The 23,053-nt window shown below is 52.1% G+C and overlaps 2 protein-coding genes across 19 annotated transcripts in view; one reads left to right on the forward strand and one right to left on the reverse strand.

Annotated features, from left to right (window-relative positions):
• Positions 1–639: 639 nt before the first annotated feature.
• Treh (trehalase) lies at positions 640–14,499 on the forward strand. 2 transcript variants are annotated; one of them, XM_076846344.2, is made up of 15 exons: positions 640–728; positions 9,025–9,125; positions 9,414–9,558; positions 9,641–9,728; positions 10,643–10,743; positions 10,857–10,949; positions 11,045–11,161; positions 11,276–11,398; positions 11,644–11,693; positions 11,789–11,983; positions 12,470–12,684; positions 12,943–13,054; positions 13,398–13,510; positions 13,758–13,811; positions 14,059–14,499. In XM_076846344.2, the coding sequence occupies exons 1-15, from the start codon at positions 640–642 to the stop codon at positions 14,209–14,211; spliced, it is 1,749 nt and encodes a 582-aa protein (XP_076702459.1). In that variant the 3' UTR covers positions 14,212–14,499. The 2 variants fall into 2 exon arrangements, with proteins under 2 accessions (XP_076702459.1, XP_076702460.1); XM_076846345.2 differs by lacking the exon at positions 10,857–10,949.
• The window catches only part of Phldb1 (pleckstrin homology like domain family B member 1), a 47,236-nt gene continuing 38,663 nt past the window's right edge, over positions 14,481–23,053 (reverse strand). For all 17 annotated transcript variants that reach the window (XM_076846326.2, XM_076846324.2, XM_076846343.2 and 14 more), the window contains 4 exons: positions 21,544–21,660; positions 21,160–21,262; positions 16,912–16,997; positions 14,481–15,854 (listed from right to left, as the gene is read on the reverse strand). In XM_076846326.2, coding sequence (XP_076702441.2) covers positions 15,714–15,854; positions 16,912–16,997; positions 21,160–21,262; positions 21,544–21,660 — 447 coding nt within the window. In that variant the 3' untranslated portion in view covers positions 14,481–15,713. The remainder of the gene's footprint in view (positions 15,855–16,911; positions 16,998–21,159; positions 21,263–21,543; positions 21,661–23,053) is intronic.

Raw genomic sequence — 23,053 nt, forward strand, 5'->3', positions numbered from 1 at the left:
AACCTCCCCTGCAAGGCCAAGTTCTGTGGAGCTGGCCCAGCTTCTCACTATTCCCTTAACAGCACACGGAAATGGCCTCCTGCCCATTCCCTTGGCAAACTCCTATGTGATCTTCAAGACCCACTGGGTCATCCTGACCCATCCCTGCCCGAATGGTTAGGCTGTCCTGCGTTCCCACAGTACTCCTGTAGATAATCATGAGGGTCCCTGAGCTTTATGCAACACTGAGGATAGACTCTTCAGCCACTCTGTTTCCAGTGATGAAGAAAGGGTCACCCCTGAGGCTAGCAGTTTTGGAGCCACACAAGGAACTGGCATCTAGCTCATGGGATGTGTGGCCTTAACTATCTCCCTGGCCCTCAGGGGCCCATTCCCCCAAACCTAACCACATGACTTTGAGGGACGGGCCTGAGCAGGTGGCCCCAGTTGAAACTGGTGAACAGAAAAGGCAAAAAAAAAGTGGAAAGAGAGGGGTGAGCCCTGTGGCCAGAGATCAGTAGGGGTAGGTAGGCCACATCCCCTCAGGTGGCCACACCTCAAAGCCTGGACTTTGACTGACCTGGATAGGTAGTGAAGCCAGGCTGTGCCCAGGGAGCTGGAGGTGCCAGACTTGCTCCCTCTGCCACAGTCAGAGCCACCATGGCCTGGAAGACCTGGGAGCTGCACCTGCTGCTCTTGCTAGGGCTGGGACTGAGGTCCCAGGGGGCCCTACCGCCACCCTGTGAGAGGTAGGCTTCTGGCGAAGGCTTCTGGGGGCAGCGAGGTGGGCTGGGATGGAAGGCTGGAGTGAGGCCTCAAGCTCTGAGACTCAGCTCTTCAGAGGGAAGAGGGAATTAGGTTTTCTGGTGTAGCAGGCTCTGTGCCAGGCACCGAGCCTCCAGTCCTGGGACAAGGTGAAGCTGCCTGAGAATGGCCTGTACACAGTCCAGGAGCCTGCTGACCAGAGCCTGTCCTCCAAGCTGCTCTCTGAACCACAGGACTGTTCTCAGGATTATATTATTCTAGCAAATAGTGATAAGTGCTTCTGGGTCCAGTCCCAGGTACCAAAATAAACAACTGAGCAATGCGGAGTTGGGGGGAACGTAAACCTATTTCTTTACTTCCCTCTAAGGCCTAAAATGCCAATAAGAGCTTTTGTTTGTCAGCAAAAGAGACTGAGGCCCCTGGCTATTGTACAGAATCCCCTGGAAGAAGGCCCTGAACACAGGGGCAAGTTGGACTGATGCCAGGGATCCTGGGAGGCTGCAGGTTTGTCCTAACAGGAAGGGACAAGGCTTTGCTTGGCAGTGCAGGCGGAAATGCTCAAAGTACTGCAAGAGGACCAGGACAGAGGACGCCGCAGTTGAAACACTTCTTATCTGCCACAGGGCAAGACGAAGGCGTAGAAGGCTGCCTTACACACCTTCCCACACGTGCTCACCTCCACGAGGGGGAGCGCCTCAGGAGGATCCCTGCTAGATAGAGGGCTCCGCTTTTCTGGGGAATTAAGAGAGGTGGGGGGCTGGTATGATGATCCAGTTCTTCCCATGGGGGGAGATGACAGCATAACTATGCTTTTTTCCTTGGTACCCACGTCATCTTTCTTTTTTTTTTTTTAATTTTTTTTTAATTGTAGTTGGACACATACCTTATTTATTTATTTATTTTTATGTGATGCTAAGGATCCAACCCAGTGCCTCGCTCATGCTAGGGGAGCGCTCTACCACTGAGCCACACACATCCCACTCCTGCCTCCATGTCACCTTTCTCTATCTTGCCTGATACAACAGTCTCAGACCCAAGGGCAAGAAGCAGCAATGATTCCTAAGCAAGAAAATGTAACTAAACCTTTAAACCTTCATATGAGAATTCTAAGGGCCTGGTGGGTGGACCAGGCCTTCACTCCCTCTGGCAATATGGGGCCAGCCGCAGAGGCAGCCGCAGTGCTGTGTTAGCCCACCTGGTCTGTAGGGATGCAGCCCTGCCTATGTGAAGGCACTGAGGGAGAGGCACTTGCTAGACCAGAATTGCTAACTGCAATCTGCACAGGCACAATGGCGGAACCTAAAGTCCTTCCCAAAGGAGAAAATGTTTGGGTATCCATGGAGAGAAGGAAGGCTTGCAGCTGAGAGAGGAAGGAAATGAATAGGTGGATCGATGATAAATGCAAAGAGGGAACTCCCCTGTTCCATTAGTGTTCTGAAGGAGGCTCAAAGGAAAGGATGGCATCGCCTCTTAGTCACTTACACCAGATGCCTGCCTTGGCACCTGATAAGATCAAATGGAACCCTGTACAACTGAGTGGCCTTATCCTGGAGGACATTTTGTCCTGTGATATGATGATAGCCTGTCATTTAGGACAATAGGGCTCTAGTGTTATGCCAACATATTTTCACTTTTATTGTTCTGCTATTATCTGCCATATGGTGATATTGTAAAACATTGCATTGTTGATAAGATTATAATGCTAATATTAATGGTCATATGTATTGGAAAATCACCCATCTCTTCCTCCTTGCTAGTTTCTCTAAATTTTAAATGGAGCATCTTGATGCTGTTTCTTTATCTGTTAAAAAAAAAAATGCTACACCAAACATAAATGCTGAGAAAAAGTATGACTGTTTTGCTGTAGGGGACTGGTGGCCAAAGACTAGGGGGTGGACTGTTGTATAATTAACAGTTTTGCTCTTTGACCTCAGTTCTTGGGAGGTGACCTCTAAACTCTTGGAATTTCCCAAATGATAGGATTGTCTTTGGTATTCATGGCCATCTTATGCTAAAGAGCTTTTGCTAAGGAATTGACTCAGCCAGGGGTCAGGCCACTGGGGAAAGCCTGACCACGTGGTTAGGAGGCCGGCTCTGAGCCACCTGGTACCAGCCCAGACTCCTCCTTCTGGGTGGGGGGCAGGGGCTGGAGATGGATTCCAGTTGTGGCCCAGATTCAATCAGTCTTGCCTAAACAATGAAACCCCAAGCTCTGAATACGGAGGATTGGAAAGGAAGTCAACCCGTCAGTGGGCGGGAGGGCGATGTGTCCTGATTTTACAAGGAAAAGACGTGGGAGCTTGCCCTCAGGACCTTCCCACACCTCCCCTGTGTGTTACTGTTACTGTCCAGGGGTCTTAGGTTCATTGTTTCCATTCAGCAAAGAATTAATGAATGGGACAGAGAGAGCAGTTGAACAGAGATGTGTTCCAAGCCACAGCAACAGACTTCAGGAAGGGACCTGGAGCGAGGAGTTGGCTAGAGAAGTGTGGGATGGTTCTTTTTATGTCTCTGGAATCCCTCCCTTGCTTTTCTTCTCCCCTGCCCGTGCTCTCCTCTCTGTTGGTGTTCCCTGTGTCCTTGTGTCTGTCTTAGTTTGTCTGTTGGGCACACTAAAGGAGCACCAGGTCACAAGCATCTATCTGATTGTGTCTGACTGTTTCTCGCTCGTGTCCGTGAGCACTTGCGTCAACCGGGAAGTTGACCTCCTTGGCAGACCTTCTCCATGCTCCCTTGGTCTGGACGCACTTGACTTCCTCATTCACCATCCTGCCCTGGCCGCCTCCCCCTTCTACATCTCCCTGTGTTTCTTCATTTCATTATTATGATAACGCTGTTGTGGAGCTGGCGCTTTTCAAGGAACTGAGGCAGCGCAAAGGCCCCTCTCAAACCCCGATTCTTGTAATCAAGTCAGAAAGATTTCAGACTTGTCACTCAGAGTGATGAGTTTATTGAAGGGACACGAAAAGGGAAAGGGGACACTTTCAGGGGAGAGAGTGGATCTTTTCAGAGAGGAGGACAGTGTGCTTCTCCTGCACTCCAGTTTTATTGGGGATCCCGGAGAATTCCACCCAGTCCACCTCTTGACTTTTGACTGACAACGGATTGACAGACTTTCTAGTCCCCATGACCACGACAACTCTATGTCACCTTGGCCCAGGGTGACTGGTTATATTGGATTCTTAATCATCTTTATAGGTTTTTATGGTTAGGAGGAATTATCCTTATCTTCTGGGATCTGTTCTATGAAAAGGTCACAAATGTCTCTCCCTTCAAAGTAACTTGGGTTCCTCTTATCGATGTTATTTCCTGCCTCCATTTCCTTGCAGATAACAGGGAGTTTGCTGAGGAATGTGACATAGCCTGTCCACTTAGGCCAGGGAGGGTTGCAGGTAAATTGCTTTTTGGTAAAGAAAGCCTGTGGGGTCAACACAGTGGGCCCATTTTATAGAATTATTCTCTTACCCTGTGTTCCCACCATCCTCATCTCTCTGTCTCCTAAAAAAACTATAATTTTAAGTACAGTTTGTATACTGTACTGATTTGTATAAAACTAGAATTGTAAGAATAGCACCTCCCAGGGCTGGGGCTGTGTGTGGCTCAGCAGTAATGCAATTGCCTGGCAAGTGTGAGGCACTGGGTTCAATTCTCAGCACCGCATATAAATAAATAAAAATAAAGGTCTATTAACAACTAAAAAAATATTAAAAAAGAATAGCACCTCCCAGAGTTCCATGAGCCACGTTAACAAATTACCAAATGTAAGGGATTATGGGAACCCCCAAATTTGCAATGAGTTGGCTGAAGTACAAGTAGCCTGGGGACCCCCAAACAAGCAGCTGGCATCTGAAGTGAGTATGGTTTCATTAAGCTGTGCCCTGAAACCTGTGCAGTCCACTCAGCATCACAATTGAATTGCATATACCAACACTCCTCTGACCTCTGCTCTCTTATGACAAAACCATTGTATTTGCTGGGTCATCTACATTTAGTATAGAATTAAGTGATAGATACAGCAATAGTATCAGTCAGTCTGTGCCTGATATGAGAAGAAAGCAATGATGGCTAGGGATAGATTTAAAGAAACAACGAATGTGACCTATTTGCATCTTATGATAAACTTGTGCAGATCTAGCCAGGCGTGGTGTGCAACCTGTAATTCCAGCAGCTCAGGAGACTGAGGCAGGAGGATTGCAAGTTCAAAGCCTGCCTCAGCAAAAGCGAGATGCTAAGCAACTCAGTAACTCAGTGAGACTCTGTCTCTAAATAAAATACAAAAATGGTGGGGGGCTGGGGATGTAGCTCAGTGGTTCAGTGTCCCTGAGTTCAATCCCCAGTACCCCCCCCCAAAAAAAAAAAAAACTTGTACAGAACTGATATAGGACAGATGAGGCTGGACACCTGAGGAATTTTCAGGAAGCAGTTTTATTTAAACTGCAGTGGTCCAGAAGGGCTAATACCCAAAATTCTCTGGACCTCAAGTCTGGAAATTCTCTTAGATTAATACTCAGCGATGTGGTTATTACACAGTGGGTGGGTACATGACAGTTACTCCCTGTCCCATGTTTTAGGCTAGACAGAGGTTTTTCAAGATAATATATTTAGCACAACAACAAGCTTGGTGGCAGACCTCGCTTTTACAAGAGAGAGAAACCTGGCCTTTACAAGACAGAGGAAGCTTCAAATCACACTGAGTTCTTTGCAGAAATCCTGCTGACATTCTTTGTAAAGATCTTGTTGACTAAGAGAAGCTTTTATGTTACAAATATGGTGGGGGGTTTCTGGAGATACTTAATTATGGTGGGGGTGGGAAGTACCTGGTTTGCATCAGAACTGCTTAGTATAGAAATTAGCAGCAGGTGTGGTGGCACATGCATGTCATCCCAGAGGCAGGAGGATGGCAAATTCGAGTCCAGCCTCAGCAATTTAGTGAGACTCTGTCTCAAAATTAAAAAAATGAAAAAAGGGCCAGGATGTGGCTCACTGGAAAAGCACACCTGTGTTCAATGCTCAGTACCAAAAAAAGGAATAAACAAAAATTCCTCTTCAGGCCGGTCACTTTCCATTGGTTTTACATCCTCAGGAAGCTTTGACTCAGTCTCCTAATATGTTCAGTCGTCACTCTCAGTACTATCATATGATTTGTTTATATAAGGTAGTTAAATCTTACCAACAATGCCAGCATTATATCATAGCATGGTCACAGAACAATTCTGTCTCCTTATAGATGTGCCTGTAAAAATTACAGAGATGTTTTCTATAAAGTCTTCCAGTAGAAGAATAGACATTATGAATAGACATCAGTGCAGGTGGCATGACTTGATAATTTTCAGGGTTCCAGGTTGGTTGGGGACAAGGCCAGTTACCCTGCCTTAGTTCGCAGGCTTGCACTGAGACTGGTTTCACTGTGTGCACCAATAGGTACAGGACCCCCCTCCTACAGGGAGGACATGGTGGTATTCAGAATACTCCTCTCCTTACCTGCCCTGGCTTGCAGGGTAGGTAAGGACAGACATAGTGCATCAGTGCACGTTGCAGGTGCCCCTAGAGAACCCCCACAAGTATGAATGCCCCTAAGATCCCCAGAACTGTGGCCTTGGAGCCTCAGCAGCTGGAATGCAAGGTGTTGCCATGGTTGTTTTGGTCTTAAGTCTGTGTTCACTAATCAAGAGGCCCTGCTGGGGCAGTGCACTGGCCCTTGCCCACGCTGGGTCCAGTCATAATCCAGCATGATTAGCACCTGGCCTGACTCTTCACTACAGCGTCCTCCTTGGTCATTATTCCAGGCTGACTCCTACAGCGTGATCCCCTCCTGGGAGAGAACTCCCCAGCCTGCTTGATCTAGTTAATAAATCCTTTTTCTCTGAGTGCTGCTCCTCATTAAAAGCATATTCATCTTGTTCCACAGTAGGGGAACCTGTTCACCCAAAGCCCCCTCTGTCTCCTGGCCAGTGGTGTTCAATCCGTCCTGTCTGTCGTCTTTGAGTGTGGAGGGCCTGAGCGCTGGGTTCCCCACTGCAGAGTGAGAGGCACGGTCTGTTGTACTGAGGTGAAACTGAGTATGCTGAAGAAAGGCCCACAGCCTTCCTCGTCTCAGAATGGGGTTGTTCCTCGGGAGCAGTTGGACGGCCAGGTGCTGCCACGTTTGATCCCCTTAGAATCCCATCTTCCTCTATTCTGTTGGGTAATCATCTGTCTCCAAAAACAAAGGTGGCCGGCCTCTGTGCATATAGCACGCAGTGTCGGCTCAAGCATGCTGCTGCTGCTACTGCTATATTTTGTCCACCGTAACCAAGAACTTTTCAAGCACTTGATTATCAAGGTTTACAGTTACAGTGATTTGTCTGCCACACGGTAAACCACCCACTTCAAAGGGCCAGTAGGGAGAAGTTTCCGGAAATTCTTTCCCAAATGCTCTGCTCTCCTTGTAGTAAATGTAACCTGAACCTAAGAGTCAAAAGACTGGCACATTCCTCAAGTGACATCCAGTCCTCAGCAATTGGTCCAGCTCATCAGCTTATCATATGACCAGCATGTTTCAGAGCAGTGCCACTCGGGTTCCCAAAGCAGGAGGACTCCTGGCAAATTCGAGGCTTCGCGCCCGCAGGCATCTGGTATGCCCATACTAAGAGATGTATTATTCTCTTGTCCCAAGTCCCTCTCAGGCACCAACGTGATGTTAGGTTTCCTTCACTGCACAACTCATTTATTTATTTATTTACCTACAGCTACATTTCTCCTCTCCATTACCCATCATTTTTTTTTTTTTTTTAATATACTGGGTATCAAACCTAGGGACATTTTACCACTGAGCTATGTCCCCAGCCTTTTTTAGTTTTTGAGACAGGGTCTCAAAGTTGCCTAGGGCCTAGCTAAGTTGCTGAGGCTGGCCTTGAACTGGCATCCTCCTGTCTCAGCTTCCTGAGCTGCTGGAATTCCAGACATGCGCCACCATGTCTGGAAACATGAAACACCGGCTTAACATTGTGTTTCTTGATCTGAAGGAAAGTTGCCCAGCAGTCCACAGAGCTGCAGGATCTTCTGTTCCAAGATAGCATTTAATAGAATTCTGAGCATTTGCATCTATACCCAGGTGTGCTCTGTCACTTTACCACCCCCTCTTAAATTTCTATAATGACTCCCATTGGGTTCTGCCCCGTAGGGAGGACATCTCTAATAGTTCAGTTTTTCACTGCCCATCTACCAGGCCATTGGCCACTGCCTGTGAGTCAGTAAGAACCCAAACAGAGGGGGTTTCATCATCCAGCTTTGCCTTCACTGCAGGACAGCAGCACGCAATTCAATCACTGGGCTGATTTGTTCTTACCTTCTTCAGAGATTCTCTGTTAGAGTGAGTGGCCTCTTAAACAAACCCCGAAATCCACCAGCTTTTTGTTGGTCAATAGAGAGCTCCCAGGTGGCCATAGGATCCATCAACCCCTCAGGGCCTGCCAAAGTTGGCTATGGGGGAAGAGAAGCTGCCTGCTCATCGATACAGCGGCCCCTCCTGGCCTCCTTCCCGCGGCACGAAGCATGTCCCTGAGCACCATTGCCATTGCATGAGGAGCTCTTCTGGGCTCCGCTTTTCCATCAGAAAACTCTGTTGACATCATCAAGACCTTTGGGGGGGGGGGGGGCTGGGGATGTGGCTCAGGCGGTAGCGCGCTCACCTGGCATGCATGTGGCCCGGGTTCCACCCTCAGCACCACATACAAACAAAGATGTTGTGTCCGCCGAGAACTAAAAAAGAAATATTAAAAAAAAAAAAAAAGACCTTTCCGGCATTTCAGGTTTCAGAATAAATATCCTGCAGTCATGGAGCAGTTTCAGTGAACACCCAAGAGCAAACTAGTCACTCTCTTACATGGCACCAATTGTACACCACATCTGGAAATTTTCTGGTCTAAAATCTCAACAGTTTCCACCGGGTGCAACTCACAGGCTTTTGTTATAACACTTCCTGGTCCTGGTTGATCCACACGAGGCTGTTGTGCGGAGAGTTGGTCCACGCCAGCCCTCCAGGGGCTAACACATCACTGACTAAAGCACTCAGCTTCTTTCTTCACCAGCCTGGGCCCTGGCCACTGCGTACTTCCATCACTATACGAAGACCCTGCTTGTTCTCCCAGCCATGTCCGTCACCACCTCCCACAAACTGCCACCACAACAAACACACACCAACATGCACGGTCCTAGTCCAGTCCCAGGGAACACTCCCTGAGCAGCCTGTTCAGGCTCTAGCCTCTCTCTGACCCTTTTCACCCATGAATGTCGCTGCAGCCAGATTTACTGCCATGGGGAACTCCTGCACCAAGTTCAGATGGCCAAGCTCTTTCCAGACGACAAGCAGTTTGTGGATATGTCGCTCTCCACAGCTCCAGGTAAGGCCACCTCCTACCCAAAGAAGGCAGGGGAGAGCAGGGCACAATGGTGCATGCCTGTAATCCCAGTGACTTGGAGGCTGAGGCAGGAGGATCACAGGTTCAAAGTCAGCCTCAGCAACCTAGCAAGGCCCTAAGGAACTCAGCAAGACCCTGTCTCTAAATAAAATATTAAAGTGTGGCTCAGTGGATTCAATTCCTGGTACCAAAAAAAAAAAAAAAAAAAAGGCACGGGAGAGAGCGGGTGGAGAGGCAGCCTGCTGAGCCCTCCCTGCTGGTGCCCACCAGACCAAGTCCTGCAGAGGTTCAGCGAGCTGGCTGAGGCCCACAACCACAGCATCCCCAGGCAGCAGCTGCAGGAGTTCGTACAGCAACACTTCCAGGCTGTGGGGAAGGAGCTGCAGCCTTGGACCCCCGGGGACTGGAAAGAGAGGTATGACTCTGGCGAGGGGATGGGAAAGGACCCTTCTGTCAGGACTGCCTCCCTGAACCCTGTGGGGCCGGCACTCTTCCAGTCCCCAGTTCCTGCAGAAGATCTCGGATGCCAAGCTTCGTGTCTGGGCACAGCAGCTGAACCAGATCTGGAAGAAGCTGGGGAAGCAGGTAACGCTGTCCTGGGGCTGTCCAAGGGTCTGGCCCACAGCTCTGGGAGTGGGAGATGGATGGTTGTTGGGCTCCTGGACCAGGCCTCTGCCTCAGGACAGTAACTGCTGCTGCGTGTGTATGGGGAGCCCTCCCTCAGCACAGTCCCAAGGAACTTTCTCCCATTTGTCTGAGGCTCAGAGAGGCCCGTAGTTTGTCCACCTGGAGGATCCCCCTGAGTGGTCTCCCAGAACCACCTGAGCGCTCTCCAGTGGCCTCTGTTTGCTGGCACTGAGAGCTGCTCAAATCACCCTCAACAGCTTGGCCACCTTCTTCCTCACAGGGACCCACCTGTGCCCCGTTCTGCTAGTTCCTCAAAATGACTGAGGCAGGCTGATACCATGCACACTAGATACCATGCACACTAGAACTTGGACAAATGGGCAGAGAAAGGAGCTGCTGAGCCCTGTGCAAGCCCCACACTGCTCCTGCCCTTGCTGTCCCTCGGCCTGATTCCTGGGGAAAGGCATTCACCACAGCTGGGGAAGCATTTCAGATTTTGTTCCCACCTGCCAGAGCTGGGGGTGGGAGGCTCGCCCATGGGGCCTGACTTGGATTGGTGGTAGCCCCAGAGAGGTGGGAGTGGAAGGGAAATGAGGGCCAGCACCCCCTCTCCTGCTTAGGCCCCCAGGTTGCTGCCTGGTGGTCACCTGCCAGGTGCCAAGCTGAGTGGTCAAGGCTTCCACACACCAATAAGTTGAGCCAGGACCCTGAAAGCTGTGGAAGAATGAGGACCCGAAGGCTCCTCATGGCCATGCAGCAGCAGAGACAGATCCTGGCTCCTCAGCCATGGCACCAGGGCCTCTGCCCCCGTCACCATAGCCTCCACCTTCTTGTGGCAGATAGGCTCCCCTGTACCCTCTCTCCTACTCCAGATAAAGCCAGAGGTTCTCAGCCAACCTGAACGATTCTCTTTGATCTACTCAAAACACCCCTTCATTGTGCCCGGCGGGCGCTTCGTTGAGTTCTACTACTGGTGAGAATCCTCAGGGGTTGTCAGTAGTGGGGGACGCAGGGATAGTGCCCGACTGGCCTGGCTGTGCAGAGTGCAGGGCCCGAGGGCTGACGCCTGACTGCCCCCTTTCCCAGGGACTCCTACTGGGTAATGGAGGGTCTGCTCATCTCTGAGATGACGGAGACTGTGAAAGGCATGCTGCAGAACTTCCTGGACCTGGTGAAAACGTAAGCGGGCTCCTCCAGATGGGACTGGGCAAAGCAGGCTTGTAGCTGGATCCGCCTTGGCCATTTCACCAGACCCCCCCCTTTTTTTTTGGCAGCTATGGGCACATCCCCAATGGCGGGCGCGTGTACTATTTGCAACGGAGTCAACCCCCGCTCCTGACCCTCATGATGGATCGCTACGTGGCTCATACCAACGACATCACTTTCCTACAGTGGGTCTCCCCCCACCCACCTTGTGCTGCCCTGCGGGACTACCCTCTACTGGAGAACTCCCAATACGGGGGCCACCCTGTGCTTGGGCTGAGGCTCTGCTGCCTGCACTGCAGGGAGAACATCGAGACCCTCGCCTTGGAACTAAACTTCTGGACAGTGAATAGGACCATCTCTGTGCACTCAGGGGAAAAGAGCTATAACCTGAATCGCTACTATGTCCCTTTTGGGGGACCCAGGTAGGGAGCTGCGCCCTGCCACACACACACAATCTTCTTTTCCATTCACTCTGGTTTGAGCATCACAGACCCAGGATTGGAGGAGCTGCAATTTAGCCTGGCCTCTCAGATGGGGATGCTGAGAGCCCTGAGCCACCCAGGGCTGTGGGGCCCAAGGGCAGCTGAGTGGAAATAGCTCAGTCTCCTGCTTGAGCAGAGGGGCCGAGCACCTCCTAGTGCTAGTCCGCACCTCTCCTCTTTGCCAGGCCTGAGTCCTATAGCAAAGACGCTGAGCTGGCAGAGACCCTGCCTGAAGGTGAGCAGCAGGAGGCTGGCGGGAGGGCAGCTGGACTCCTACAGTGGGTGTCAGGCCTAGGTCAGCTGCTGCCTCGTTCTGCTCTGTCCTCACAGGGGACCGAGAGGCTCTGTGGGCCGAGCTCAAGGCCGGGGCTGAGTCTGGCTGGGACTTCTCTTCTCGCTGGCTGGTTGGAGGCCCAAACCCCGACTCACTCAGCAGCATCCGAACCAGCAAATTGGTGCCTGTTGATCTGAATGCCTTCCTGTGCCAGGCAGAGGGGCTGATGAGCAACTTCTACTCCAGCCTGGGTGAGCACAGCCCCCCGAGAGGAGGAGGGGACTGACCAGCTTGGTGGTAGGGAAGGCCTGACTACTCAAACCCCATCATTGGCAAGGTCAGTGAGTCATCTCTGCAGTAGCATAAATGTACTGGGCCCCCCTCATCATCACACTACCCCTCCCCTTCCTACTGTGAGGCCTCGAGGACTTGTGGGGGGACACCCCAGTCCACAAATCCAAATTCCCCCCCATTCCCTTTTTCCAAAGCTACACTTGGCCCTCTCAGAACCAGGGACACACACACAGAGAGACCCAGGCAGGCACAATGAGCAGTCCAGGGCCATTTGCTCAGGGATTTTATGACTCACAGGCTTGAAAAGTGGTGGGCTCCAGGGAGGCATGGCCCCTTGACCAGGATGGCTCAGCCCCTGGGGAGGAGCACAATAATGCAGATTAAAGGAGAGTCAACAAGCGTAGGGCTCTGCTTGTTCAGTCCAAATGCAATGCCATCACCAGGGAACGACTCCCAGGCTGAAAGATACAGAAACTTGCGGGCCCAGCGCTTGGCCGCCCTCAATGCCCTCCTGTGGGATGAGCAGAAAGGCGCCTGGTTCGACTATGACACAGAGAAGGGCAAGAACCTGGAGTTTTACCCTTCCAACCTCGCCCCCCTCTGGGCCGGCTGCTTCTCTGACCCTGCCACCGTGGACAAGGCTCTGAAATACCTGGAGGTGAGGGACAGCTGGCTGCTCTGAGCCCCTGGAGACAGGACTGCCCTCTACTCACTGAGCAGGGACCTGGCAGGCCAACCACCTACCCACTGCTGTCTGTGCCTGTCTTTGCCTGCGAGTCCCACTCAGGCCACCAGGGGACAGCTGTGAGCCAAGAAGAGGAGGGAAGGAAGGGCCCCTCTGCTCCCTGAGGGCCCAGCATCCTGGCTCCCTGCCCAGGCTCCACCCACAGTCCCAGCAATGTCTGGAACCTTCTAGGACAGCCAGGTCCTGACCTACCAGCATGGGATTCCAACCTCTCTCCGGAACACAGGCCAGCAGTGGGATTTCCCCAATGCCTGGGCCCCCCTACAGGATCTGGTCATCAGAGGTAGGCAGGTGGGAAGGGGATCTGTACCAGGGTGGACCCCAGCTGCTCCGGGACTGGGGAGGTGACTGAAGGATGCAGGACCCCTTGTCCTTTCTCTGTTCTCTCTGCCCCGCAGCTAACATATCCTCCCCCTGTCCAGTATAACCAGCCCTCCTCTCCCTCCAAACCTCGTTCCTGGGTTAAGTGCAGGGTGGCCTCTGGTTCAAGAGGCCACTCTGGCCCCGCTCAAGAGGTCTCAGGACCCAGGCAGGCTTCATTCCCTTTGTGGGGACAGTAAGGCCCAGTCTGTTGTGCCAGGGAAGGGGACTCTGGGGATTCAGGTTCTGCTTGGGGTGGGGTCTAGGCTTGGCCAAGTCCTCTTCGCCTCGGACCCAGGAAGTGGCTTTCCAGCTGGCCCAGAATTGGATCCGAACCAACTTTGATGTCTACTCCCAAAAGTCAGCCATGTACGAGAAGGTGAGCTGGCAGGGGGTGTTCTTTGTCCCTCACCCTCCTCCCCCAGGTGAGGTGGGGAAGAGTCAGGGTTGGCAGACCCTGGACTGTGCAGCCAGGAAGTGGTGGCACCCAGTGGCCACTGCCAGGCACTGCAGGGGCCAGAGCTCCAGGCCAGAGCTTCTCCCAAGGGCTCCAAGGCTGGTTGCCTGGGGCTAGAGTGGTGGCTTGGGGACAGCTCCTGACCTACAGCTTGCCCTCTTGTCCCCAGTATGACATCAGCAATGGTGGACAGCCAGGTGGAGGAGGGGAGTATGAAGTTCAGGTGAGCAGGCCAGGGCTGAGCTGGCCAACACCTTACAACTCCTGGGCTCCACTGTCCACAAGAACTGACTTGACCCTCTGGGCCCCAGTGTGTCCTGTCTGGGGGCCCACAGGGAGGACCTGAGTGTGCTCCTTGGTACCCCTGGGGATGGGCAGGACAGAGCTCCTGGGGTAGGGAATCCCACACCCTCAAAACAGGGGCTTGGGCTCCCCTGAGATCTGGCCCCACAGGCCTTGCCTCTCTCCAGGAGGGGTTTGGCTGGACCAATGGAATGGCTCTGATGCTCCTGGACCGCTATGGTGACCGGCTGACCTCGGGGACCCAGTTGACTCCTCAGGTGCCCCCCTGCCTGGTGGCTGCCCTTCTGTTCCACCTCCCGCTCAGCTTCCTGCCATGGTGACCAGGGACTAGCAGGGTGGCCTCACCACCTGCCTCTGCCTGCTGCACTTCCTCCTCTGGATCCAGCTCCTCCCCTGCCTCCTCTGCCCCATCTCCCAGCCTGCTCTGTTCACAGTGCAGGGGGCAGGGCAGTGGCCAGGAGGCCAGGTGGTGGGGCTGGGGCCCTTCTGGAACCCTTGATGGGGTGTTAATCCTGCAGTGTAGAGAAGACACTGCCCCCCCTCCCGTGTACCCCAGCTCATGCCCCACACAGCCTGTTCTTCCACACACTTACATAGTCCAAATGCTTTATTGTTCTGCTTATTTGTAAATGCTTACCAATACTGAAAAACACCCAGCCTGGCCCAGGCCACAGGGGCCCGGAGCTGGGGAGGAGGGCAGAGGAGGTGGGCTTAGTGTTAAGGCGGCAAAGGGCTGAGGCCAGACAGCTGGAGGCTGGTCCTCCACTCCCCTTTTCCATCATCCTTAGGAGGCTGAAGGGTGGGCAGTGGAACTCAGGCATGTCCCTCTGTGGTTCCTTCCTGCCCAGTCCTTCCCTCTGAGAGCTCTGAGCCACCTCCCTTCCTGTCCGGAACTCAACCCTGTAGGACCCAGAGGACACCCTTTGGCTTCCTCTCCCAGGTGCTGGCTGTCCCTCTGGTCACAGATCCCCTGCATCATCCCTTCTGGCTCTAGGCAAGGCACGAGTGAAGGGAGAGAGCTGGCGTGGGGTGCCGCAGGCTGCACGTCTGGGGACTAGACACAGGCAGGAGGCGGGGAGGTGCTCAGTCCTTTCCCCCTGCATGAGATGACCCTGCGCCTGGGCTGGAGAGATGATGGCGCGTACCCTCAGATGGCCCATCACTGAGCAGTGGGCTCAGCCATGGAGCCGCTGCAGTTAGTATGTAACCATGACAATGAAGCAATCACCATGGAGACCATGGTGATGGTCTCCAACCAGGGAATGGGGCTAGAACCTCAAGGGTGACACTTGAAGTGTCTGTCCCTCAAGCAAATTAAAAACATAGAAACGAGGGAGACAGTGAGGCAGTGGGCACTGGAGCAGTGCGCTGCCTGCGCTGCTGCCCCGCGGGGTGGCTCTGCTTGGCCCCAAGGCCCTGCAGGGCAGAGGCAAGAGGATCTTTGGCAGAATCTGGTACCATAATTAGTCCTTTACAAAGAGAAAACAGACTGGGGAGAGCAGGTCAGACTGAGCCTCTGTGGCAGTTCCTCCACGGTGTGGGCCGGGCACCGGGCAGCATTCTGAACAGGAACTGCGAGTTCTGGGCTCCCAGGAGGCAGCAAGTCCCCTCCCACCTTCCTCTTCTGAGCCCAGAAACTCACAGGACTGAATCCCTACAGAGTACCACAAAGTCTTCTTGCACAAAGGCCCTGGCCGCTCCGCTACATCCTGCTCCTGTGAGGGCTGGCGCCCGCTGTGCAGCTACCCACAGGGGCCAGCAGAGCAGCAAGAGGCTGGCGTGGGTCCTGGGGCCAGCCTGAGGGTCCCGGAGGCCACAACAGTCAGTTCATAAACTGAGTGTAGCCCTCAGCCCCTGTGACGATGACATCCATCCAGATGCGCATGGCCTCCGCAGACGGGGCCACCATGTAGTACAGTCGGTCATGGGTCTTCACGCAGAAGGTGAGGGCTGGGTTTGGGCTCTGTCAAGGGAAGAGAGGAAGGGCTGAGGCAGGGCTCGACAGCCTGGAATATTCTCCTCACCTGCCTCCTGTCTGCCTTTCCCTCAGCCCCAGGAAACCCCAGAGCTGAAGGCTATGTCCACACGCCCCAGGTGGAATGTTTCCCTTCTCACACCATGGCAGTCCTGGGCTCTCTGTACCGGTTGGTTTTTTTTTGTTTTCTTTTTTTAGTACCAGGGATTGGATTGAACTCGGGGATATTCAACCACCGAGCCATATCCCCAGCCCTTTTTTGCATTTTATTTAGAGACAGGATCTCACTGAGTTGCTTAGCGCCTCGCCCTTGCTGAGGCTGACATTGAACTCGAGATCCTCCTGCCTCGGCCTCCCGGGTCACAAGGATTACTGTTTGTTGGTCCCCCTCCAGTTTCAGAAGCGAGTATGAAAGAATAGATCACAAGAAGATACTCCAGTGGGGACCAGAGTTTTTCAGCAAAAAAGAGGCAGGAAAGAGCTATCCCCAAGGTGCCAGGAAGGGCCCAAAGAGCAGAGGTCAGGACAGAGCTGGCATGGGAGGAGCTGGCGAGAGAAAGGTGGCACGCAGTAGGGCTGCTGGCCCTTGCCCCAGACACCTCTTGTTCCCTCCCAGATCTAGTCTGAGGCCCCTTCAACCCCTTCTAGCTCCCCGCTCTGCACTGCCCGCCCCCCCGCTCCCCAAAGCCCAACATCCTGCTGCCACCAGATTCAAGCCCACAGGGGCTTCTTGCTCTCTCTCCTCCCTGAGGCCTGGGCAAGTTAGAGCGATGGAGGGGAGAGTCAAGGTCAGGACAATGGACTCGGAGGTGTTAATGTATGTAGCTATGGTTAGAGGCACATGGGGAGGGGTACCTCAGTCACCATAGTGAAGTGGAAAAACCTCTTCTGAGAAGGGGAGAGAAGAGAAAAGTGACAAAGAGAACAGGGACTCGGCCGGAGCCTCCACAGAGGGCAGGCTGGAGGCCTCTGCTCCCAGAGTCCAGCTGGCCCACCCTTCCCTGTGGCGGCCCCTGCTGCCCCCCTCTGGTGCTCCACCTCTGACCTTGGCTGCACTGCGCAGGTGGTCATAGTACACTTCCTCGATGGCCTGGAAGTAGATGACCCCCTTCAGCTTCGTCTCATGCTTGTCTGCAAAGGGAATAAAGTCCAGGTGAGGAGGCCCGCCATCCTTCAGGACCCGGGCCTGAACTTCCCCGTCTGGGAAACGGGGTGATGGTCCTAGCCTCCTGGACTCCAAAACAGTGCTCAAAAAGGGAGCCCCGAAGACATGGATAATGCTCAGCACATAATTAGAGAAATGCAAAGTAGAACTCTAGAGAGAGGCCTCTGCTCACCTGTCAGAATGGCAAAAGTATACAAAAAAACACACACCAACTTTTGGCAAGGCTATGGAGAAAGAGGCAGTTTAATAAATGAAAATGGGAATATAAACTAGTAAAACACTTTTGGACAATTTTCTCATGTCTATCAAAACTAGAAAGTCAAGGCAAGTAGTACATGCCTGTAATCCCAACTACTTTGAGGCTAAGGCAAGAGGATCATAAGTTTGAGGCCAGCCTCAACAACTCAGCAAGACCCTAAGCGACTTAGCAATGCCCTATCTCAACAGAAAAAAATACAAAGGGCTGGGGATGTGGCTCAGTGGTTAAGTGTCCCTGGGTTCAATTCAGGGGTACTCTACCACTGCAAAAAAAGAAAAGAAAAAATTTAAGCTGATAAATATGCCCCCACCTAGAACAGGGAGCCACTTGAGTTGAACCCAGGGGTGCTCTGCCACTGATCTACCTCCCCAGCCCTTTTTACTTCTACTTTTTAAATAAATGAGACAGGGTCATTAAATCATCCAGGTTGGCCTGGAACTTGTGATCTTCCTTCCTCAGCTCCAAAGTCACTGGAATCACAGGTGTGAACACCACACAGGTTTCAGTCTAAACATTTTCCTGGTTGTTTGTTTATTTGAGTGTTGGGGCCAGAACCCAGGCCTTGGGCATGCTAAGCAAGTGCTCCTAGGGATGCTTAACCACTGAACTCCATCTCCAGCCCTTTTTATTTTTTTAAAAAGGTTTTCAATAAGTTGCTTAGGGCAGTGCTAAGTTGCTGAGGCAGGCCCCATATTTGCAGTCCTTCTGCCTCAACTTCCCAAGTTGCTGGGATTACAGGCATGTACCACGGCACCTGGCCTATATTTTGATTCTTGAACCATATAGATACATTTACTTCATTTTAAAACAGAAAGAAGGCACAGCACAGAGCCCTGCAGTGCTCCATAGCACACAGCATCCAGAGGTCAGGGGTGGCAGGAAGTGGGAGCAGGGCCATTGGATGCAGAGGGCAAGAGCAACAGGAAGGGAGAACTCAGGGCCTGGGCCGTCTTTGTGTGGCAAACACTGCGCAATCGCTACCACCGATGCCCTCAAACATGAGCCTGTGTCCTGCAGGAGAGGTCACGCCAATCTCTAACTCAAAGCTGAGAGCCGCAGTAAGCTCCTCCCCGTGGGCTCCTTGGGTAACTTTAAGCCCGAGTCGTGGCCCACCTGCGCCCGTGTCATGGCCGCGCTGCCTCCTTGCTCCAGCCTCCTAATGTGCCTGCCCATCCTCCACCACTCTTCTTCCAAGAAAATCTAAGCCTGCCGCTTCAGCCAGCCGCCTCCTCAGCTTGGCAAAGCCCTCTCACAGACTGGTGCCAACGCGACCCGCCAGCTTGTCTCACAACCTCCCCTGCAAGGCCAAGTTCTGTGGAGCTGGCCCAGCTTCTCACTATTCCCTTAACAGCACACGGAAATGGCCTCCTGCCCATTCCCTTGGCAAACTCCTATGTGATCTTCAAGACCCATTGCATGTGTGACCACTATGATGCACTCTCCACACAGAATCTACTAGGCTGAATTGGGCCTTTGTGAATCCGCCTCGCTAACACCAATAGGTTCCAGGCCCACAATCATTGTGAAGTGAATGAGCCCTAGGCCCTGGTGTCCGGAGGGAATTCAGAAATTCCTCTCCTAGGAAACTGCGGCACAATGGGGAGAAGGCACAGACAGCCTGTTCATTGGCACGCATAGCTGGGGAGTCCACGCGCACCTACACATCCTGGGTTGCCAAGAGTATTAACGTGAGAACACACACAAAGTATGCGGCGTGGTGTCTGGCACATATTGCACATCTGTCACTGCATCATTATGCCCTGGGCTGATGTCACACGGCAGACAGACCCTGGATAATGGCAGGAACTCAGAGGAGGGTGGGATCCTCTGCAGTAAGGTAGAGCCATGGAGGCTTTGCAGAGGCAATGTCTGACCTGATCCAGTCCAGGGGCTTCCAGCAGGAGGCAGGAGGTGGTGTAGGCTGAACAGGCCAGGCCCCTCCAGTTCGGATCCAGCCCCACGCCCATCTCCATCTCTTCCTGGGGACAAGGACCCTGGCTCCAGGCCTGGCCAACAGCTAGGTTCCCATTATCTCCTATTCCTTCCTTCACTGGAAATAGTAACATGCTCTGCCTCCACTTCCTTACCACCCACCTATCCTTGATCTTGTGCAATCTGGCTCCTGCCCCAAGCACAGCAGAAACATTTCTCTCCACAAGCTCCAGTCCCTGAGTCTAATAGCCTTCGGGCCACATCATTCTTGGCTTTTCGTGCAGCATTCAGTAATGCTGGTGACACCCCCGGCTTCCAAATGCCTGCCCCTTTGGCTGGCTTCCTTCCCTGTATTCACTGCCTGCCTGAACTCGGTCCCCTTTTATTTCATAAACAGTAAGGAAGGTCACATGTGCCAAGAGCCAGCCCTGTGGCACCTGACATATGGTTGCACTGGTTTCCTGCTGCCTGCCTCTCCTGTCTCTGCTGGTCTCTCCCCCTTTCCCAAGCAGAGGGCTGCCTTGGATACAGCTCTCTCTCTCTCCTCTGCTCTACCTCGCAGCAGCTGTGAGACCCTGGGAAATCTACCTAACTTCTTTGGGCCTCATTTTTCTTCTTTGTAAAATGGGTGTAAACTTATGCTTTTCTTGTAGGCTTGTTATAAAAATTAAATCACTAAATCAATGCATAGAGAGTGCTTAGCCCAGCTCCTGGCTCATACAAGTACCTGATAAACAGGTTCTGTTATATTGTTGTTGTTGTTATTATCAGTCCAACAAACTCGGCTATCACTCTGCCTCTAATACTTTTTCCACACCTAGAAGTCCCGGAGGACCACAACATCAACAGGCCAAACCTGGAGCTCATCTCCCCAGCTGTGTTTCTCTCTCTCCCAAAAAAGTCGCTCTACCTTCTCTGCCCAGGTAGAAAGGTGGGGACACCTTGCCTCTTCCTCTCTACACCTAGAGCCCAGGGAGGTCAGGGAAGGCTTCTTGGGGTATGTGTGTGGGGGATGATACTTGATAAGGGACCAGGTTAGAGGAAGAAGTGGGACATTCCACATCTGGGCTTCCATGATACCAAATCCTGCAGCCTGTCCCCACTTCCAGGTTTCTAGTGGGATTGCTCTTTCTGGATTTGTGGCAGTGGGACTGTGTGACTCACTGAAAGGCCCCACCCATGGCTTTTGAACAGTTATGATGTGTGTCACTTCTAGGCTGGGGTATTTAATGCCAATGCAAGGCCCATTTAAGTATCTCTTTTCCCTCTGTCACTGTGGCCAGCAATGGTCTAGAAAGACATATTCTAAAGCAAAGACAACCCACAATGTACACCACATACATACTGGGAATAAAAAGGAAGACTGAAATTCTGAGCTACCAGAATTTGTGAACTGGTTGTTACTACAGCTTACCCTTGCTTAACCTGACTAGGATATACTCCAAGAGGTAAAAGTCCAAAAGGAGTTCCAGGGATAGAAACTACACCAGAGACAGAAGAAAGGGAGTTGAGGGAGCAGTAGGGGCCAGTTGTCTATCCCTGGACTATCCTGAGAGCCCCTTGGCACTGCTTAATTTCTTATCTTGGATAAGTTCTAAGGGAACTTATCCAAAAGGGCATCCTCAGCCCACCCTGTGCACCTGCATTGTGTGGGGTGTCCCCTATCAGCAAACCCACTGTGTTTTCTTCAGTGTTTGCCTTCATGATAGTGAGTTCCAAGGGACAGTGCTGTGGCCACTTTGCTTATCATCAGAACTTACAGTGGTACCTAGAATTTGTCAAATGCTCAGTAACACTGAGCGAATGAATGAATGAACGAATAACTAAATGGAGGTGAACCACGTAGACTCCATACACTTTCAGGAAGGGGAGGTCAGTTGTCCTGGGTGTTAAATTCCAGGGGTCCCAGTTCTGGGGGGGCCCCAGGTGGTACTCACCCACATAGTAGGAAAGGGTGCGCTTGAGCCGGTCAAAGACAAACCAGCGCTTCTTCCAGGATTTAATCTTTCCACCCATCTTGACCAAGTAGCCACGGCAGACCTGGTGGGAAGCAGGAGTAAGAAAGGACCCAAAGTGCAGCCCCTAAATCCTTCTCCCTGAGCAGCCTCCATAAGTATGTGCTGTCCCCTGTGACTGTATCCCCAGGGGCTGTTCCCAGTATTTCTTCAGGCCCCAATCTCTCATTAGGCCAGCATACAGGTCCTGGGACACAGACCTCATGAGGCTGGGAAAGGAACAGAGGCCACTATCCCAAGGCCCCAGGAATGCCTCTGATTACAGGACCCTGTCCCCAGCAGTCTGGGGCCACATCAGCCTAGTACCTTACTGCTGAGCACCACATGCAAGCAGGTATCCACACCATGGCCTGATGACTCGATGTGGATCTTCAGGTCAAAGTCTTCCTTCCGGATAGGCAGGTAGCGGGTCAGGGGCCGGGCCTGGAGCAGGGGGCAGGGTCAGCATTCTCTTCTCTTTCCCCATCATTCCCTTGCCTGGTCCCATGGCTTCTCCTGCATCCCCTACAACCTGGCACTCTCCCAACCCTTACTCTGTCCCTCAGGTTTCACAGGCCTGATGGCAAAAGTGAAGACTTACATGCTAACTCTGCTTAGGCCTGAGCAAAATGCCAAATGAATCCTTGCCTCAGTTTCCCCACCTGGGACCAAGACAGTCATCCTCACCTGGCTCCTGCCCCTCCTTCCTCCTCCCTCCTCCCTCCTGGGCTGAACAAAAGACCTGATGTAAACATCCTCCAAGAAAAGAAGTCCAATAAGAAATCTGCTCTCTAGAGCTGGGGTGTAACTTGGTGGTGGTATGTGCAAGGCCATGGTCTAATCCCCAGAAATGTAAAAAACAATAAAGCTGGGCATGATGGCACACACCCGTAATGCCATCGACTCGAGAGGCTGCGACAGGAGGATTGCAAGTTCAAAGCCAGCCTAAGCAACTTGGTGAGGCCCTATCTCAAAAAATGAAAAGGGTTGGCGATGTGGTAAAGCCCCTGGATTCAATCCCTAGAACCCCTAAAAGTAAATAAATAGATAAAATAAATCTGCTCTCCAAATTCAAATAATCTTATTCCCATCTGGGCCTCACTATCCTTACATGTAAAAGGACTAGATGATCACTAAGGTCTCCTCCACTTCCCACACTAACTAGAATCCTCAGTCAAGTGGAATGTTTTTTTATTCTTCCTTTCCTCATAGAATCTTAAAACAGCAGGAAAAGGAAAATCACAAATTAGTTCAAGAAACACAGAACATACAACTTCTAGAAGGAACCCCAAAGATGGACTGAATCTAGCCCCCCTGATACCAGACACTGGCATCCCCTGCAGCATGACTGAGCCACAGAACAGGGACTGGAAGAGACAGTCACCAACTGGGGCAGGAAAAGAGAATTAGGCATTTGACAAAGATTCCGAGCTGAATACAGTGTAATCCCAGCGACTCGGGAGGCTGAGACAGGAGGATCATAAGTTCAAGGCCAGCCTCAGCAATTTAGCAAGATCCTGTCTCAAAGCAAAAAATAAAATAAAAAAGGAGCTGGGGTTGTGACTGAGTGGCAAAGCACCCCAGGATTCAATCCCCAGTACCAAAAAGAAAGAAAGAAAAAAGATTCTGACAACAAAGGTGAACTGACCGAGTCCCTGATTGTTTCTTAATCCCCAAACCCACCCAGGTGATTTGCCCTTTAGCACTTATGTTGTTGCACTGCAGAAAACAGGTGACTGCTTGTCACCACTGTGGGGAGATCCCAGAGAACCACCTGGGGAGGCCTGCAGAGAACCAGTCAGAAGGGACAGTCATCTGGATCCTACAGGTCCTCACA

This window comes from Callospermophilus lateralis, chromosome 2 (genome assembly GCF_048772815.1).
Source record: "Callospermophilus lateralis isolate mCalLat2 chromosome 2, mCalLat2.hap1, whole genome shotgun sequence".
NCBI classification, from domain to species: domain Eukaryota; kingdom Metazoa; phylum Chordata; class Mammalia; order Rodentia; family Sciuridae; genus Callospermophilus; species Callospermophilus lateralis.

Bases quoted from the DNA above. Each gene is read 5' to 3' on its own strand.
- Treh (XM_076846344.2), top strand. From the start codon at position 640: ATGGCCTGGAAGACCTGGGAGCTGCACCTGCTGCTCTTGCTAGGGCTG. The intron at 729-9,024 runs GTAGGCTTCTGG...ATGTCGCTGCAG, and splicing joins CTACCGCCACCCTGTGAGAG to CCAGATTTACTGCCATGGGG. The intron at 10,744-10,856 runs GTGAGAATCCTC...CCCCTTTCCCAG, and splicing joins TTCGTTGAGTTCTACTACTG to GGACTCCTACTGGGTAATGG.